The sequence below is a fragment of the Acinonyx jubatus genome, chromosome C1 (assembly GCF_027475565.1).
Source record: "Acinonyx jubatus isolate Ajub_Pintada_27869175 chromosome C1, VMU_Ajub_asm_v1.0, whole genome shotgun sequence".
Classification (NCBI taxonomy): domain Eukaryota; kingdom Metazoa; phylum Chordata; class Mammalia; order Carnivora; family Felidae; genus Acinonyx; species Acinonyx jubatus.
The window spans coordinates 190363861-190381900 of record NC_069381.1 but is presented as its reverse complement, the minus strand read 5'-3'; the positions used below and the strand labels follow the sequence as shown (position 1 = coordinate 190381900).

Genomic DNA, 18040 nt, shown 5'->3' with positions numbered 1-18040 from the left:
GAAAGATTGTGAACACACTTTGTTCTTTTTAAATTATTATACAATAATTATTATATTATTATTCTACATTACAAATGCAGAAAATACAGGCACCCTCAGTGTCCCCTCATTTTCAACGGTGCGATATGGTCATCTTTGTTTTGGATTCCAATATGAATTTTTATCAGGACTCAATTACCAAAGACTCAATCATGCAGAATGAAGTATTAATATTTACTTACTGTGTACCTCTGGAGTTTCTTTCCACTTAAAGCTGCTCTCCCAGAATGCCAATTCTCTTTCCAAATTTATATAAGCAAAAATAGTGCCCTGTCCCAGTTAACTTCTTTGTCAAAATTGAGAAGCTGATTTTAAAATTCATATGGAAATGCAAGGGACTTAGAGAAGCCAAAACAATCTTGAGAAAGAAGAGCGAAGTAGGAGTATTTCTCGATTTCAGAACTTACTACACAACAACAGTAATCAAGACAGTGAGGTACTCGCATTGGGTAGACATAGAGGGGAATGAAATAGACAATAGACTTGAGAGTCCAGAAATTAACCCATGTGTCAAGAGACTTTTGGGGTGCCTGGGTAGCTCAGTCACTTGTACATCTGACTTCAGCTCAGGTCACAATCTGCACTGACAGCTCAGAGCCTGGACCCTGCTTCAGCTTCTGTGTCTCCCTCTCTCTCTCTCTCTCTCTCTCTGCCCCTCCCCTCTTTGTGCATGTGCACTCTCTCTCTTGTTTTCTCTCTCTCAAAAATAAATAAACATTAAAAACAAATGAACAAAAAAAGCAAGACAGTGAGGTCCTGGGTACCTGTATGTCTATATGGGCAGACATATAGATGAATAAAATAGACTCGAATGTCCAGGAATTAACCCATGTGTCAACTGATTTTTGACAAGGATGCTAAGATGATTCAATGGGGGAAAGAGTAGCTTTTCAATAAACGGTGCTGAAACTACTGGACAATGACATGAAAAAGAATGAAGTTAACCCCCTATTTCACACCATATATAAAAATTAACTCAAAAAAAAAATCAAAGACTTCAGTGTAAAAACTCAAGCTGTAAAACTTAGAAGAAAACACAAACATATATCTTTGTAATCTTTTATTAGGCAATGCTTTCTTAAATGTGACACCAAAAGCATAAACCACAACAACAAAATCAATTGGACTTAAGTATAATTAAAACCTTTTACACATCAAAGGACACTATCAAGAAAGTGAAAAGACAGCTTATGGAATGGGAAAAAAATATTTACGAACTATATACCTGAGTACATGTATCTAGAGTCTAGAATACATATATATATATATATATATATATATATATATACAGAAAACTTGAATATATATCTTTCTGAAGAAGATATACAAATGGCCAATAAACAAATGGAAAGATGTCCAACGTTATTAGTCATTAGGGAAATTCAAATCAAAACCACAAGGGGATACCACTTAATACCCATTAGGATAATTATAATAATTTTAGGGAAAAAACCCAGAAAATCACAAATATTTGTAAGGACATAGAGAGATTGGCATGCTTATAAGTTGCTGGTGCAAGCGTAAAATGGTTCAGTTGCTATGGAAAACAATTTGGCAGTTCCTCAAATAGTTAAACATAGAGTTATCATATGACTCAGCAATTCCACTTCTAGATATATATTCAAAAGAGTTGAAAGGAGTGTTCAAACAAACATTGTTTATAGCAGCACTATTCACAATAGCCAAAAGGTGAAAACAACCCAAATGCCTATCAATGGATGATTGGATAAATAAAATGTCATATATACATATTACGGAATATTATTTGGCCACAGAAAGGAATGAAATACTGATACCTGCTATAACATGAATGAACCTTGAAAACATTATGCAAAGTGAAAGAAGCCAGTCATATAAGAATATGTATTATAGGATTCCATTTATATGAAATTCCCAGATTAGGCAAATCTACAGAGACCATAAGTAGATTAGTGGTTGCTTAGGGCTGGGTGGGGGATGGGTGGATAGGGAATGAAACTAAAGAGTACAGGATTTCTCATTGTGGTGATGTGCATGTTCTAAGACTGACTGTGACAATGATTGCACATTATCTATGAGTATACTAAAATCACTAAACCTTAGGGGCCCCTGGGTGGCTCAGTTGGTTAAGCATCTGACTCTTGATTTCAGCTCAGGTCATGATCTCATGGTCATGAGATCGAGCCCCGAGAAGGACCCCACGCTGACCATGTAGACTGCTTAAGATTCTATCTCTCTCTCTCTCTCCCCCTTTGCCCCTCCCCTGCTCCCTCTCAAAAAAAAAAAAAAAAAAAAAAGCAAAAAATTGCTTAATTATATACTCTAAATGGGTGAACTGTATGGTATGTGAATAATATCTCAATAAAGATGTTTTAAAAAATAATGCTTTGGGGCACCTGGCTGGCTCAGTTGATAGAACATGCAGCTCTTGATCTTGGGGTTTTGAGTTTGAGCCCCATGTTGGGTATAGAGATGACCTGAAAACAAACAAAAAAATCAAATAAATAAATAAATCTTTAAAAAGGTAATGCTCTGCATAAAACCTTAAGTAATGAAGATTCTTTTAAAATAAGATTCCTTCTTGTTGAAGGAACTTGTGGGATAAATTATAAATATACACATATTATCAAAATGTTATGGATTTTATCAATACCAAATATGCAGAAGATTTGAGGTTTTCTTGCTGGCCTAGCTAAATCATTGTGTTGTCCTATAGTTGGGTGACTAATGACATATGAGCTTTGTTGTTTTTTGGGGTCTTTTTCATATGAGTTCTCTTTTAAAAAAAAATGAAAAGCCAAGTGACCTGTGTCACTGAAAATAACTTTGTTAATTTAGGATTTGGTTTTGTTTTAATCTGGTGAATTTACAAGCTTAGAAAATAGTATTTCATCTCACAAAGCTCAGTCTGCCATGAGTTTCCTTCTTCATAAAATGAAGGGTATGGACAAGATGAGCTCTGTATTTCCTTCCAGATCTGATACTTTAAGACTCTTGTGGGTTTCAAAGTGGGGTATCTCAGTGGTTACCAAAGTGGGGTATCTCAGTGGTTACCAATGCAGACTTTGAGGTCCATGGACTTGGATTCTGGCTTGACCACCTAATGGCTGGGTGACCTTAAGCAACTTGCTTACCCTCCCTGAGCCCCAGTTTTCCCGCTTGCATAATCTTATGAGGAATATATGAGCTACCTCATGTACAGAAGCTAGCCTATGGCAGGAGCTCAGTTACTAGTAGCCATGACTCTATCAGTTGTGTCTAATTGTGCTACATACATGGACTTGCTAAGGAAAAGGGGTTGGAATAAATGAGCTGTTTTCCAGAAAATTCTTTTAAGTCAAGGAAATGTGAACATCTTCAATGTCTCTTTGACAGTTACCCAATACTACTGTCTTAGAAGTCTACACCCAAATAAATAAACAGGGGATTTCAGAGCTTTTTATGGTCAGTTAATGCTGATTTCTTCAGCCTGGCAGCAATCAGTCATTGAAGAGTCCACTAGAATTTACCATAACTGTTAAAGCCAAAGATTTCAGGCTTTGGAGGGACACAGCAGGCCAGTTGGAGGCTGGACCTTTGCAAATTACAAAAAAAAAAAAAAAGTGTGACATTGAGAAATGTGTAATTTAGGGAAGAGATACCTAGAAGTGTATAATTTAGAAGTGTATACCTAGAAAGGTAATATCTAAAACAAACCATTATTACATGGAGAGGCAATTAGTTTAGGCCTTGGGGGCTGACAGACTTGAGTTCAATCCCCAGTTCCTCCACTTACTAGCTACATCTACCTTTTTGGATTTGTTTCTCTATGGTGATCAGTACTGTTATTAGACTTAGTCAGAGATCTTGGCTTGAACTGGGTGCTTCAGGGAGCCTTACTCTAGACTCCCAGCTATAATCGTTCCCACAGGACAGAAATCTGTTGGATCCTGGAGACAAGCCTACACTTCTTCTAGACCACACACCTTTCACCTGGAGCTCCAGAATTCCCTCTATTTAGACCCTTGTTTCCAAGACTTAAAGGAGAGTCTTTGCCTGGCCTATCCTCCCAAGGCCACTGGGAGTCAAAAGGCGGCTGTTTATGGGAAGTGGAGGGGGCAAGGAGCATGCGGATAGGGTGTGTACACGTGAGGGAGTGAGAAGCTGGAGAGGGCTCGATTTATGCTCTTGCCCCAGATCTCACAAACATTTGGGAGTTTCCATAATAACTGTGCTGTGTGGGCTACATGATGTACTTTGAACCAGATTCCTGGTACAATGTCTGGAACATACTAGACACTCTTTATACAGTAGGCTATTCATTAATACCTATTATTAATAGGTAGGTTATTTATTAATACCTATTATTATTTCATCACCCCGAGCCAAATGAGTGCTGTAAAATTTGCTGCAGTTTCAATCCTAACCACTTAAATGAAGGTAGACATGGCTTCTTTCAGCAGAGTGTCATGTCAATGATGTGCTGACAAACTCGAGAGATTTCTCTTGGGAGTGGTTACCAGTGAGTCAGGAGAGAAGTCTGCAAATGCTTCAGGAAAAGCCAGCATGTAAACTAAAACGTTTGTGTGGAGAGAGAGGCAAAGGGTAATGAACTATTTTCACTGAGGCTCCTAACAGGCCTCAGGCAACTATAATGGCTCCTAAATGAATGATTTTGTTTTTACAAGAAGCCAGGCTTGGGGCGCAGGGTTGGCTCAGTCAGTTAAGCGTCCAACTTCAGCTCAGGTCATGATCTCCCAGTTTGTGAGTTCGAGCCCTGCATCGTGCTCTGTGCTGATAGTCCAGAGCCTGGAGCCTGCTCCAAATCCTGTGTTTTCCTCTCTCTCTGCCCCTCCCCAACTCGTGCTCTATCTTCCCCTCAAAAATAAGCATTAAAAAAAAATTTTTTTAAAAGAAGAAGCCAGGCTTACAGTAGATACTTTCAGATATTTTGATATACAAGTTTATTTAACTATTGAGTTCCTAGAGGACCTTAAACAGCTTTCTAATTTTTTTTCCTGATGTAAATGAGACCAGTTCTTCCAAAAGAGAGTTTTACAGTTACTTTTAAAGAAAAATAAAATGCTTGTACATAACTTGAGAGATAAACTCAGTATTCAAATATTTCTGATAAAAGCCTCATTGGCCTCAGTGCCCTAACCTCTGACATATTTTAGCCTGGGCTGCTGGCTGATAATACAAAGAGACATTACAAAGCATGCCTTGCAGCCCCCGGGACCCCAAGTCTCATTCCATTGATCCATCCATCTTTTAAAGTACAAGGAGGTAGCTAAGAATCTTCTTTATCATTTTCCTTCACAAAAATGTTGCTTATCACTTTTTCCTTCATTTCCCTTCTCTTTCTCAGGCCACCTCTCTTGTCTCTCACGCTTAGACACTAGAGGTAAGTTCTGAGACCTTCACAGCATACCCCGGTGGTGCTTAAAACCTCCCCACTCCAAGAGCAGGCCTCGCTGCCCTCTGCACACACCAGCCTGCCTGGTTTCTGGGCCATTTTTACCTCCCTTCAAGTCCTCCCAGGTCAACAAAGGCAGGCAGAAGAGGAAGCATCGGAACCAGAGCGGTAGTTGAGTGAGTGGGAGAAAATGGCTTCCGTGTCTCTGAGCGTCCACACGGGTGACCTCACACGGGAGAATTATCGTTTTCCAAAATAGAATTAGAATCATTATTTTTTCATGTTCTTCATGCTTCCAGGGCTCTATTTATCCACCCACCTAACTGATAAATCATTATGGGGGATAAAGGAGTGTGACATGCCCTTATTCTTGAGCTCATGACCTTGCTGAAGACAAGGAAAAGAAGGAATTCAACGAGAAAGGCAAGGCTGCAGTACTAAGTTGGGTGGTGACGAAGTGCATGTAGGTGCTCGGAGAAGGGACAGGCGAGTAACAGCTGGCCTGAAGAGGGGGTGTCCTAGGAAGACAGGCCTAGGCTGCCTTGAAGACTGGGTGAGCTTTGATAAGCCTCTGGGAAGGGAAGGCGTTCCAGTATCGAGGGATGATTCCTTCCCTGGGCCCGGATCCTCACAGACATCTTGAGTTCAAAAGGCAGAATGGGAACAGGTTCTCCCCAATAAGCCCTCCTGCACTGTCAAGATTGAAAACACACGCCCCCACAGTTTTTCAGCTGGATTGTGTCTATTCCTACTATTTCTCTACTTAAACGTGAAAGAGTGTAATCAAACAATGAGAGCAGGGACACTGCTTCTGACTTGTGCTTTATGTATCAACTTCCCTTTCCCGCACCGCCTCAAAGACCTCCAAGGCACTTTAACAGAAAGGACACACAGCTATAAGGTAAGGGAGAATGAAAGCCAAACACATTTAAAAAGACTGCATTGGTAATATAGAAATGAGGAAAAGGGCAAAATGCTACTGTTGGCCAAATCAGGCCTAACTCACCGGTGGGTCTGAAATGCGCCCACACACGCACACAAGCACGCATACCCTGAGTCTCTGCTATGGCTGATGACGACCCTGGCTTCTGTATTCTCAGTCCATCAACCACAGTGGGCTGGGTGTAGAACGGGGGTTTGTCAACGACCTCACGGCAACGTGTTCTTGGGGGGATTTCCCCTACTGCACGTTCCATCGCAAGTTACCTCTTTTGAGTGCAGCAACGACCACTCCAACCTGCAGACCTGTTTACCCACAGCAACAGGGTGCGTACAGGTGGACAGCAAGAGCTGGACGCTCCGTGCTGGGGCGTCTGACACCAGCAGTGGATGGACTTCAAGGAATCTCTCTGCTCTGACCGCACAGCCCTCACCTATGTTATTCCTTTTCTCGGTGCCTTGCTTCAAGTGGTCATTTGACTGTGAAATCAAAATTACCAAACAGAAGACCTTTGCTAAATTAGATCAAGCGTTCCAATATATGCAATTATCCACGGATCGCATTTAGTCTGTACACAATAAGCAGAAGTGTAGACACCATGACATCGAAGCCCGGAAGCAGTAACTTATTTCTTTATTTATAACATTTTTTAATGTTTTTATTTTACTTTTGAGAGAGAGAGAGTAGGGGAGGGGCAGAGAGAGACAGCAAGACACAGAATCCGAATCAGGCTCCAGGCTCTGAGCTCTATTAACGTTATCATCTTTAGCATTTATTAAAATGTGAATGATATGATATATTTTTTTTTACCACTGGTATTGCTTTACAATGTGCCATGTACTTCCAAATCCATTATCTCATTTGATTTTCATCACCATTCCTATTTTATAAGTGGGGAAACCGAGACTACACAAACAGCCACAGAAACTGCAGAAGTGCTTGCAGATGGAGGTGTGTAGGCGTTGGTCCCTGAATGCGTTCTCCATAAATGGTGTCTATTCAACAATTTCATGGTGTTTGTAAACACTGGGAAGAAAAACAGCTTTAGAGGAAGCAGTGTGGATGCAAGGCACGGGATAGGCAGGGTAGGTGGTCACAGTGTCACTTGCGAGGGTGTAGGTCCTGACAGCACCACTCACCCCGTACCCGCCCCCAGTCCAGGTCCCTGATGCTCGAACATTGGAAGCTGACCATTGGAACCGACAGGGCAACCATACGACTGACAGGGCCTGAGTGTAGGCCTCTGACGCAAGGCCTTAGAGGGTAAACCTATTACATGTCAACATAAATAACACGTTTTTATGACTAATAACCGTATTTTCCAAAACAAAAACATTTAATGAAAGGATTGGCATTATTAGACATTTTTACAAATCTCTTCAACTCATATAGCCTCTGGACATATACTCCACTGGGTGAAAAAAGGTCAATAACATCTTGGTATTGTTGGGAAAACTGTTTTGACCTTCTGAACTTCCTGAAAGTGTCCCAGGGGCCTCAGGGGTCCCATACCACACTGTGAGATCATACGATCCAAAGGCTGCCATCTGGCTTGGGTGCCATCCACATCTCAAAAGTCTGAGGAAGTAGGTCGTTGGTATTTTGAGAGCTTCTACATTACTCCTTACAGTAGCTCAAACCACCCTTACCAAGTGAGCAAGCGTCCGTGATGGGGGAGAGAGAAGAAAGATCTTAAGTCGTTGAAGGAGGGCAAGGATACCAAGATTAGGACATTGAAGGAGGTAGGGAATACAATGCCAAAGAACAGCAGTACTCCGGGCAGCCACCGGCAGAAGAAAGGATTTAGGCTCTCGGGGAGTCCTCAGCAAGTGAAGGAAAGTCATAACTATCTGCTTTCTCTCAGGTCAAAGCCAGGTATTGAGGGCCCACTATGTGCCAACCCCTCTGCTCTAGGGCCCGGGACACAAAGAAACAAGAGAGAATTCCCAGCCCCCAAGAACCTATGAATTTCCAGTCAAGTGTCGATTTTACTCCAGATAGACCCCAAAATACAAACAATGATGACCACAGAGTCTTGAACCCAAACTAAGCTTTGTGCTTTTTAAAGCACTTTCACAGATTGCTTCACTTGGTTTCCTCTTCCTTAAGATTCCTCATTATTTAAATTCTGCTTTTTAATACGTTTTAAAAAAATAACACCAGTCCCCGAGAGCAGAATACATTACTTAGTTTAATTACCTTTGAGGAGTCAATGAAGCAGATTAGGCGACAAAATCAAAGCACGGGGGATAGAATTTTGCTCATCCTTTTGCTCAACTAAAAGAGTAAAGACTCTTTTCATTTTGGTGGCAACAACAGCTTTAGTGAATGAGAACAACCCGAACCTACCAGAAAGAATGAGAGAACCATTCAGCTAACCCCAATGACCAGGGGGAGGGGGAGCGGGGAGCTTGCAAATCCCCTTACTCACCGAAATGGGCCCCTTTTGTGTGATTTCCTGCGGAGGCAGCAGTCAGGGCTGCTATATATACAGCGGCACTCCCCCTCGGCCCACACAGCACCCAGCGAACACCTCCTGACCACTCTCTCCAAAATGGGAAAGGTAAGTGCTGGGTCCCTGATGCCGGGGGTTTGCCCTGGCGCAGCATCCTCAGCGGGGGCACATGGCCTCACGCTCCCGCACCTTCCATTTTGCAGATCACCTTCTACGAGGACCGGGGCTTCCAGGGCCGCTGCTACGAGTGCAGCAGCGACTGCCCCAACCTGCAGCCCTATTTGAGCCGCTGCAACTCCATCCGCGTGGACAGCGGCTGCTGGATGCTCTACGAGCGCCCCAACTACCAGGGCCACCAGTACTTTCTGCGGCGCGGGGACTACCCGGACTACCAGCAGTGGATGGGCCTCAGCGACTCGGTCCGCTCCTGCCGCCTCATCCCCCAGGTGAGTGTGGCTCTGTCTTTGTCTCTGGTCGCTTTGGAAGTGAAAGCCATGAACAAATACCATTCTTCAACCAAATCATTCCAACTACACAGCAGAAGGTGGGAGTGAGGCTACCGCATGTGGTCTGTTCTAAAAGGCTGTCTCAGATGGGAAGTCGGTCTTCATGAACCCTATGGTGTGTGCTTTTTTACTCACATGGTCCCAGATTTTTATATTTTAAATGGAATAAAAAATTAAAAGGCCAAAGTCTAATTAGGAAAAAGCAGGACAAATAGAAAACAAGTTGCCATCTGTGTAAGATATAACCTCTTTTTTTTTAATGTTTATTTTTGAGAGAGAGAGAGAGAGAGAGAGAGAGAGAGAGAGAGAGAGGGGATGGGTGGCGGAGGGGCAGAGAGAGAGGGAGACACAGAATCCAAAGCAGGCTCTAGGCTCTGAGCTGTCAGCACAGAACCCGACATGGGGCTTGAACTCATGACTGTGAGATCATAACCTGAGCCAAAGTTGGATGCCTCACTGACTGAGCCACCCAGGCGCCCCAAGATATAACTTAATGTCATCATTCTGAACTGTATCAACTCAGAAATAATATATCAAAACTCAGATAGATACAATCTGGGTCGGCTTAATTTTTTTTAAGTTCATTTATTTATTTTGAGAGAGAGAGAGAGAGAGAGAGAACACAAGCGGGGGAAGAACAGAGAGAGAGGAAGAGAGAGAATCAATCCCAAACAGGCTCTGCATGTCAACACAGAGCCCGATGTAGGGCTCAAACCCACAAACCATGAGATCATGGCCTGAGCTGAAATCAAGAGCCCGATGCTTAACCCAATGAGCCACCCAGGGGCTCCGGGTCTGCTTACCTGATAAATATATGTTTGCTTGCTTTGGCTCACTTTCCTATTTAATTATCTTCCTGCCCTCTATTTTTTATTCTGATACCATGGTCACTACCTATTAGTTTACTTAGAGGTATAAATTAAAGGAAAGGCCAAATCCAAAATCAAAGTTTGAGTTCAATATTTCTTAGAGAGTGATTTCACAGTTCTTAGAGAAATGTGTTGGAGTGTGGGAGGCACGGGTAATAGTGTCATCCAAACAGAGCTTAATGGAGATGGTTCTTGTTGCTGAGGGAAATAAAGACAGAAAGGGAAGAGACCAGAAAGGAAGTTTAAACACCAGATAAGTTGATATTGAACACAGAGATAAAGAAAATGTGTCATCTTATTTTTTACAAGAGATTAATAATCCTGTGTTCCATAATGTACATAAAATAGCTAAATGTTGATTCCTCTTTAACAAAAGTAATGTATCGAATGGGACTTTTCTTTCCAATGACTTACACTTTTCACCTTTGAGAAGGACCTTCTCTAACAACAAGCACTAACATGATCAATTTTATTTTGGACAAATCTTGTTGCTAGGGACGGAGATGTGGATGGCAGTGAAGGGTGGCTGAGTTCTGTTCCTCATATTACCCATAAATCACTAGATGCCTGGGTAGGTGATGGGGTGGGGGGGGGCAAGGCTCTTTAACACTGCAACGTGATTGTTCTGGAAGCAAACCTGGACTCCAACAAGTTCTGGGTAGGTGTGGCCAGGGAGGTGCAGGAGCTAGAACACTTTCATTTCTCTCCACTTGTGTTCATTTACTTTTTCTTTTCTGCCACCCCAGCACACCGGCACTTTCAGAATGAGGATCTACGAGCGAGAGGACTTCAGGGGACAAATGTCAGAGATCACAGATGATTGTCTCTCTCTTCAGGACCGCTTCCATCTCAATGAAATCCACTCTATCAATGTGCTGGATGGCTGCTGGGTCCTTTATGAGATGCCCAGCTACAGGGGAAGGCAGTACCTGCTGAGGCCCGGGGAGTATAGGAGATACCTTGACTGGGGGGCCATGAATGCCAAAGTTGGTTCTTTCAGACGAGTAATGGATTTTTACTAAAGTACTTACATTCTCCGCTCTTCTTTAGAATCCAATAAAATATTTAGCTTGTGTTTCTCGCACTATGGAGTCCTGCTTTTCTTTTAATCTGTTAAGACTTCCTAAGCAATAATGGCACTTTGCCAAACATAATGACAGATGTTTTCATGATGGGAAACTATAAGAGGAGTAAAGGATATCATCACCAGCCTTCTTTTAAAGACTAGCCTATGTAGGCTCAAGGTTCGATTCGACTGGGCAAAAGCCATTTATGGTTAGTCTTAGAAGGATAATTTTGCAGCTACAATGATAAATAAATAGTTATTGTAACACCCCAAGTTATCCTTCTAGGTTATCCCTGCCATCTTTTATATATAGTCCAAGCCTTAGCTAATGAGGAAAGTTGTTCTCAGCATCTAGACCCTTACTTTAGCTTCAAAAACAAACGAACAAACCGGACACCCTCACCTGTTACGTGCCTTATCCTTCTAACAGCAGCCAATTCCATGTTCAGTACTTCATTCCTCCCTGAGGTTTTCAGTCCAAACAGAATTCACTGTCTCTTTGTATATGCTTTATAGAAGAATTTCAGGATTTCTACCAAAACCACATACACATGGGGGAACTCAGCCCCGTATCATTTTAATAGGAAGTAAAGAATTATGACTATACATGGAAAATGATACTAAATGGAAAACAAGGAATTGAAACTTCCTGGAGAAGTTTGTTTGATGGCATGTATATTTCCTTTTGGTATGTTTATTTTCCAGGGGTGAGGTTCAAGCCCAAGTTGCATGTTGTTATCTACTGCACTATGTTGGCCGTAGATAAAGCCAGATTTGAATCCAGCAGCCAAGACAGAGAGGGGAAACAAGATAAGTTCCATGACTAACAGAGTCCGTAACACAAATCAATTAATTACTCAAGGCTAACCTAACTGTTCCCAGTATCAAAACCTAAAAGAAAGTTTTCATGGGGGTCCTAGTAAAGAGAGTACTGAGCAAACAACATCTTTAGTATCATCCTGCAGTAATTAAATATGGTTCTTGGATCTTTCTTACAAAGTTGCACAATGAAATTGATGGCTTCAGATCAAAATTCAGCTAAAGTGCCCCATTCTTTGAGATTCTAATGAAATGGCTGAAGTGTCATCTCACGTGGAGTAGGATACTTGTGTATCCACTTTCTCCAACACATATATCCTCAAAGTCTCTTGGAATTCTGGAAAGGGAATGGGTTGTTTATGCTTTTCCCAGTAACCCTCCACTCTGAACTCCTGCCTTGTCATTGGGTGGACCATTTTGTTCTCCCCCACATGACCAGCCCCATGCATCTCACTGACTCAGATGGGGGACAGTTTCTTTCCCTTGAGTTCCTGAACTATCTCTCATATAAAGCCTTCATGGGTGCAGACAGCTTTATTATACAGGTTGTGGGAGGAGAGATACATGTTTAAATCACAGCAGCACAACAATACAAATTTAAGATTAGATGACCTTGCTCTAAACAGTCTGCAAGTTCCAACCTGCTACCGGATGGCCTGGTCTTCTTTCTCATTCTTGTTCCTCTCTCCTCTATTCTGAGCTGTACCCACATGGCTGTTCATTCTTTATAGCTTCCTTCCATCCTATGCCCTCAAGGGCTCCATATCTCCATATCTATGAACAGAGCAAGCATCTAATTTGTTGCTTAACCTGAGTCATTTTTGAGAATGAAAGGGTATTCTATTAAGGATTACACTGGGGCAAGAGGCATGAACCAGGAGTATTCCAGGCAAACTGGGGCACAAGGTTAGGCTATTTATAAAAGTTTTTTCCCTGGAAAATAGTCAGATTCTTGAATTATTTGGTATCAATTATTCCTAACTCTCAGTTCTTCAACCTTTAAACTCCCAACGATAGTATTAGCTTACTGGAAACATCAGCCAGAATTCTGTTTGTCAGTGATAATAACATCAGGCATAAATTAGAAAGCCAAAAGCTTCTTGGAGTGCTGGATTTCACATTATTTGCTTGGTAGACATAAAATCACAGACTGCAGACATGGAAATTATCCTGAAATACCTGAACTGAAAGCATGTAAAATTAGAGACCCTGGACGTCACTGATCAAGCTTTTCTTCGTGAAAATTATATTTCCATCCCTGGGGAACAGGCAAAGAGAACGGTATCCTCCCTCTAATCCCAGCATTAAAAAAAAAGCCAACAGAGGGGAGTAATGGTGGTGGGAGAGGGATAACGCTCAAACTAGTCCCTCACTTATGCTTCCTCCTCTCTCTCCTCTCTTGAAAGTGCACACTGGAGCCTCAGAGAGGTGAAAGGGTCTGAGATGAAAGCAGGCTCCAAGAGTGGAATGCAAGAAGGGATACCCTACAGGATCCCACTTACCTTTTCCCCAGGATGATGAAAACACAATTCAAGATAACCCCAGCGTCAGCCTCTATACCCTATACACACCAGTATTTCACATAGGTCCTAGTTTGTAATAAGCCCAGGTTTTAGATCTTTTTTTTTTTTTTTTTTTATGGAATGCTTCAAGAATTTTCACATCATCCTTGTGCAGGACCATGCTAATCTTCTCTATATTGGTCCAATTTTAGTATGCATGCTGCCAAAGTAAGCACCAGAATCTAAATCCTTTTACTCCTCTTCCTCTTTTCTCTCCCTTTGAATCTATAGCATCTTCTGGCCAATCTAACCTTATAGAAGACCCACCAAGCAAAGCAACTGGGGTCATTCCATAAAGAAGTGCCAAGAACTGCCATACTGATGGATACCCTCAAAGAGTGCTCCTCCTTGTGGGTTCTCTCTCCAATGATCCTTCCTCGCTGCCACAGGGTTAGGTCCTGATGTTAGTTTTGTCCTGTTCCTTCTCCTCCAGACTTTAGGGGTTCTTCTTTGTGGGTTTATTAAAGCTAAAGTGACAATCACAACCACCCGAGCAAGAAGAAATGTATTATGTTTAACACGAAAGCCAATTTGATCCAAATGGAATGCCATAGGAGTTAAGCAGAGGTGGGTCATTGGTTGCCCCCTGTCTTCTTGTCATTTATTGAACAGTCCTCAAAGACAAGCGGAGAAAGAGAACCAGAGGCTGGGGCTGTGATGGTGATGCTTTGTCTCTCTCCCAGCCTCCTTGTTTGGCATAGTTTGGTCTACGTAGCTGCCAACCGGTTGACCTTTTCTCATTTAACCAAGCCTGTATGTGATACAAATGCTACATGAATTATCAGGAAGCAGGAGGGTGGGCTTAAGATCAACTGCTGGCTGGACCTCGGACACTAGCAATACTCTGGAATTGGCCACTGCTGTTGTGACAGTAACTTGGCATCTCAGGAAACACAAAAATTAGACAGAATGACCAAGAAACAGAGGGTTTAGGGGACAATACAACATTCCTGTTTTCTCTCTTTTGCTTACTCATCTCCCCTGTTATAAAGGCCCATTAAATAGATCAAATGCAGAGTGCTTGTGTCATCCTACACATTGAAAGTTGCAAATACTGAACTCTGATGGGAGCCCATATGCCTGTTGTGCTGAGCATTCAAAATAGGTCTCATGGACTATCGCAACAATGGGTTTCAGACTAGGGAATAACATTCATATCCTCCAGGCATTTAATGAGTTGCCTTTATGTGCCTGTCTGTTTTGCCGATCAGTGAGAATACAAAAATAAAGGTGGAATAGTCCAGAAATGAGGTCTCCTCAGTTATTTCGAGGAACTGATGTCTAAACAACATAATTAGATAAGCGATCATCACCATCACAGTGGTATGAGCAAGATGCTTGGTAGAACCAAGTAGGCAGCACTGAATTCAGCCTGAAAGATTAGGAAAGGTTCAAGAAAATCTTCATAGAGGAATTGATACCTGAGTTGAACCTTTAAAAAAAGGGGTAAGATTTCTCTGGGTGAAAAACGTAGAACCGGTGTCTCAGTGGGAAGGATCGCTACATTAAAAAACAAAAGAAGTATATAGGACAAACTTCCAGCTGTGAGATGAATAAGTTCTGGATATCTAATGTACAGCATAGTGATTATAGTTAATAATACCGTATTATAAACTTGAGAGTTGCTAAGAGAGTAGATCTGAAATGTTCTCACCACAAAAAAAATTAATTATGGGATGTGACACAGGTATTAGCTAACACTATGGTGGTAAGCATCTTGTCATATACAAATGTATCAAATCAATATGTTGTACACATTAAACTTATATAATGTAATATTTCAATTATATCTCAGTAAAACTAGGGGGTAAATGAGAAATGTGAAAATAACATTGTGCATTTGGGAAACTACAAGTGATTCAGAGATCCAGACAGACAGAGGATCTCGGGTCAGGTATGCCACGCTAAGGAACTGGTACTTGATTCTGGCTCAGGTCATGATCCCAGGGTTGTGGGATTGACCTCCATGTCCGGCCCTGTGCTGAGTGTGGAGCCTGCTTGAGACTCTCTCTCTCCCCCCAGCCTGCTCTTCTCCCCTGCTTGTGCGCGCTCTCTCTCTCTAAAAAATATTTTAAAATAAAAAAATGCCATGGACTGGATGACCTAAGCAAACATTTCTTTCTCATAGTTCTGGAGACTGGGGAGTCTAAGGTCAGAATGCCAATAGATCTAGTGTCCAGTGAGAGCCAGCTTCCTTGTCCAAGGGGAGGAAGCAAGCTCTTTCCTGGCTCTTCTTATAAGGACACTAATTCCAACATATCTTCATCCTCATGACCTAGTTATCTCCCAAGGCCCCATCTCCAGACATCATCACACTGGGGATTAGGGTTTCAACATAATGAATTTGGAGGGGACACGAACATTTGGTCCACAGCAAGAACATGACTTGATGTATTTTGCTTCTTTTTGCTTTATCTTATTTAAAAAAAAAATTTGGGGGGGCGCCTGGGTGGCTCAGTCGGTTAAGCGGCCGACTTCGGCTCAGGTCATGATCTCACGGTCCGTGGGTTCGAGCCCCGCGTCGGGCTCTGTGCTGACCACTCAGAGCCTGGAGCCTGTTTCAGATTCTGTGTCTCCCTCTCTCTGACCCTCCCCTGTTCATGCTCTGTCTCTCCCTGTCTCAAAAATAAAAATAAAATGTTAAAAAAAAATTAAAAAAAAATTTTTTATTTTAGAGAGGAAGAGAGCACAAGCAGGGGAGAGGGTGACAGAGACAGAGACAGAGACAGAGAGAGAATCCCAAGCAGGCTCCACACTCAGCATGGAGCCCAACTCAAAACTTGATCCCATGACTCTGAGATCATGACCTGAGCTGAAATCAAGAGTCAGATGCTCAACCAACTGAGCCACCCAGGCACTCCTATGTGTTTTGCTTCTGATCACCCTGGCATCCTGACAGAATGTAGTTTGGAAGAAGGCAAGGCTGGACAGAGTCAGGAGACTGCGGAGTCTAGTTTAGGTATTGTGAGAGTCCAAGAAAGGCAACTGCAGTGATGGTGTTAGGGGGGTGTTGGAGGAGTGGGTAAAGGAAGGGAAGACAGGGGCCCCAGAGAGAAAGAGAAAGATCTGAAAAAAACAAGACTGAAGTTTAGTACTATGCATTTTCTGACCCTTTCACCTCTTTTCCTGCCTAGTCAGCTTTATCTAGTCAGCTATATCATACTGGTATTTCTGTTTGGTTCTCTTTTTATGTGCATATAAAACTTTGTAGAACAAAGCAGAGAGCTCTTCTGCCTACGTGTTTAAGGAAAATGATGCGTAAGTGTTAATAAAACATTAGCTGGAGGTGGCTAAAACATGTTTTCTTTACAAAAAAAAAAAAAAAAGAGTAAACCAGAGTAGTATTTTTTAAAGTTTGATGCAAGAATGATCTGGTGTGGGTTAGAAATACAGATTCCTGGAGTCTTTTCCACATCTAATCATGCATAATCTCAGGAGAGGAAAGGACCTGACAATTTGCAGTTTTAACAAGCACAGGTGATTCTTACGCTCACTGGAGTTTGAAAGCCACCAAATGAAAGCCACTAGATGATTTCTAAAGTGCCCCCCTCCATATATGTATATGTATATATATATATACACACATGTATATACACGTATATATGCAAAATGGATTCATAGCAAAGAAATTTTTCAGGCATCTTTGAGAGGATTGCGTATGTTTGAGAGATTAATAGGCTGAAGTCAGTATTGTCACACTATTACTAACAGGAGACATGTACTTAATGCTCATTTGTGCCAAGTGGGTGCCAAACACATTGCACACATAATCCCATGTATTCATGTCAGTGTCCCTCAGCCAAAGACCCCCAGAATACCTGTCACAAAACAAGTTGGTTTTATTACTTGTCACAGCAAGGGAAAACACACACCATGGGAAAGCACGGGGGGGGGTCTCAGCAAAGGATGTTATTATGGGATCCGTACTTTGGTTGGGTGATTTGGGGAAGAGTCTGAAGAAGCAGGGGTTCAGTCTAAACTGGATGTTGTCAGAAAGTGGAGGTAATGTTATGATTCGACATCTCAATAAATCTACTCATGGAGAAGGTAGCCTAGAAGAAGGATGAAGCTACAGTTAATTGTGGTGGCTGAGAGGGGTGGTGTTTGGTATTGTGTGGGTGACACGGTGACTTTGCTTTCGCGTGTGCTTAACATTGTGAAGTGACCTTATTTTGTCTCACTGCATCCTGATCTCAGAGGAACCCTGCCGGCAGCTGGTATTCTGTGAGGCAGCTCTCAAGTGAGAGGGAGAGAGACAGAGGGAGAGCGAGGGGGAGGGGAGAGCGAGAGCGGGGAGGGGGCTCTCTCTCGTTCCCCTCTCTCTCTCTTCCTCTCGAGAGACACACACTCTCTCTCTCTCTCTATCTCTCTCCCGTCTAACGGAGGAAAAACATGCCCTAGCTCTGAATG

At 42.3% G+C, this 18040-nt stretch overlaps 1 protein-coding gene and 1 non-coding gene across 3 annotated transcripts; one reads left to right on the top strand and one right to left on the bottom strand.

Annotated features, from left to right (window-relative positions):
* Window positions 1-8907: 8907 nt before the first annotated feature.
* On the top strand, window positions 8908-11205 carry LOC106967096 (gamma-crystallin B). 2 transcript variants are annotated; one of them, XM_015063287.3, is made up of 3 exons: window positions 8908-8916; window positions 9012-9254; window positions 10930-11205. In XM_015063287.3, exons 1-3 carry the CDS (start codon window positions 8908-8910, stop codon window positions 11203-11205), a joined length of 528 nt encoding a protein of 175 aa, XP_014918773.2. The 2 variants fall into 2 exon arrangements, with proteins under 2 accessions (XP_014918773.2, XP_053060792.1); XM_053204817.1 differs by having other exon boundaries at window positions 9012-9260.
* A 2495-nt stretch (window positions 11206-13700) lies between these two features.
* Window positions 13701-13806, bottom strand: LOC113598337 (U6 spliceosomal RNA). The gene has a single exon (XR_003419013.1). It is a non-coding gene; the product is annotated as a U6 spliceosomal RNA (small nuclear RNA).
* Between the last annotated feature and the right edge of the window lie 4234 nt (window positions 13807-18040).